We start from the raw sequence: 1781 nt of genomic DNA, 5'->3' as shown, positions 1-1781 counted from the left end.
GACCAGGCAGGGGTCAGGGTGGCTGCTGGACGGACGCCTGGAGAGGCTGCTGGAGCCAGTGCAGGAGCCAGGAGCGGGGCCAGGGCAGACTCGAGTGTGAAAGAGGAGAAGGGGAGTGTCTTTGTCTATTTGGTGATACTATAATGGAGTGACTCAGAAGAGGTCATTTATAAGGACCAGAAATATATCGGTTCACAGTTCTGAAGTCTCAGAAGCCCAGACCCAGGTGCCAGCAACTCCTGGTGGCTTTCCGGTGCCTTATCACATGGTACTTGTGAGGAAGCTTAGGGCTGGGCCCAGATGGGCGGCCTGGGAGACTATGTCACTGCTGTCCCATGACATGGAGACGAGAGGAAGCAAGAGCTCAACCTGAAGTGCGACACTGGGGCTGGAGGGCCAGAGACATCAAGAGGAGCTGAACCCATCTTTGGCAACAGCACCAGTTGCCCACAAGGGGAGTCCTCCTGGACTCATAAGCTCTTAAAGGTCCCACCTCTTTATTTATTTATTTATTTATTTTTGAGACAGAGTCTCACTCTGTTGCCCAGGCTAGAGTGCCGTGGCGTCAGCCTAGCTCACAGCAACCTCAGACTCCTGGGCTTAAGGGATCCTTCTGTCTTGGCCTCTCGAGTAGCTGGGACTACAGGCATGCGCCACCATGCCCGGCTAATTTTTTTTTATATATTTTTAGTTGTCCAGCTAATTTCTTTCTATTTTTAGTAGAGACGGGGTCTCACTCTTGCTCAGGCTGGTCTCAAACTCCTGACCTCGAGTGATCCTCCTGCCTCAGCCTCCCAGAGTGCTAGGATTAGAGGTGTGAGCCACCGTGCCTGGCCAAGGTCCCACCTCTTAACACCAGTACAAAGCGATTGAATTTGAATTTGAGGTGTGGATGGGACAAACATGCAGACCATGGCAGGAGGCATGGAGGAATTTCCAGGAACCAAATGCCGGGGGTCACCTGGCCAGGGCCTGCCCTCCTGCCACTGCCCCACCCCTACATCTGCCTGCCCTTCCACCCAGAGCACCCCCTTCCCTCCTCCTCCTCTCCCAGGGTCCTCGAAATACTCCTTGGCACACAGAACTGTGCTTCCTCACTTGGTTCCAGCGCACGATGTCGTCTGACCAGGTCTACCAGGTCACCTGGTACGTTTCCTGGAGTCCCTGTGCCAACTGTGCACACTACGTGGCTGACTTTTTGTCCAAACACCCAAGTGTGAGCCTGACCATCCTCACTGCCCGCCTCTACTACTTCTGGAGACAGGATTACCGGCAGGGGTTCCTCAGGATGGATGAGGAAGGGGCCAAGGTGCAAATCATGTATCATGAAGGTGAGAAGTGGCCATCAAGAGTGCGGCTGCACCGTGGGGAACTCACGGGTCTGGACACCAGCAGAGGCTCAGGGTTCCAGGGGATCCTGGCCAGGCCTGAGCCAGGTGGACCCCCACTGCACCCAGGAGACCTGGCCTTGGCAGGGGACCATCTGAACGGGCAGGGGAGAGAGGCCTGCCAGGCGCTGACTGCTTTCTCCCTCTTTGATCTCAGAATTTGAACACTGCTGGGAAAAGTTTGTATACAACCGGGGAAAGCCTTGGGTCACGAATAACAACAAACTGAAGAAAAATTATCAGTGCCTGGTCACCAAACTGGAAGAGATCCTCAGGTGAGAGGCTTCCCCCAGACAAACTGCCTGTCTCCCTGGCCTCTGCGCTTCCCCTCCGGCCTTCCCTCGGTCCCTGCTCAAATCCACTGCAGCCCGGCCTCCTGTCCTCCTCCTGTCC

At 55.4% G+C, this 1781-nt stretch overlaps 1 protein-coding gene across 1 annotated transcript in view; it reads left to right on the top strand.

Annotated features, from left to right (window-relative positions):
* The window catches only part of LOC105805160 (DNA dC->dU-editing enzyme APOBEC-3F-like), a 52038-nt gene that overhangs the window by 48935 nt on the left and 1322 nt on the right, over positions 1-1781 (top strand). The window contains exon 6 of the mRNA XM_012637978.1: positions 1055-1351. Within this exon, the coding sequence (XP_012493432.1) occupies positions 1055-1351 (297 nt within the window). The remainder of the gene's footprint in view (positions 1-1054; positions 1352-1781) is intronic.

This window comes from Propithecus coquereli, unplaced genomic scaffold (genome assembly GCF_000956105.1).
Source record: "Propithecus coquereli isolate 6110/MARCELLA unplaced genomic scaffold, Pcoq_1.0 Scaffold126, whole genome shotgun sequence".
Classification (NCBI taxonomy): domain Eukaryota; kingdom Metazoa; phylum Chordata; class Mammalia; order Primates; family Indriidae; genus Propithecus; species Propithecus coquereli.
Note: the sequence above shows the minus strand (reverse complement) of the source record. Positions and strands in the feature narration are given on the sequence as shown.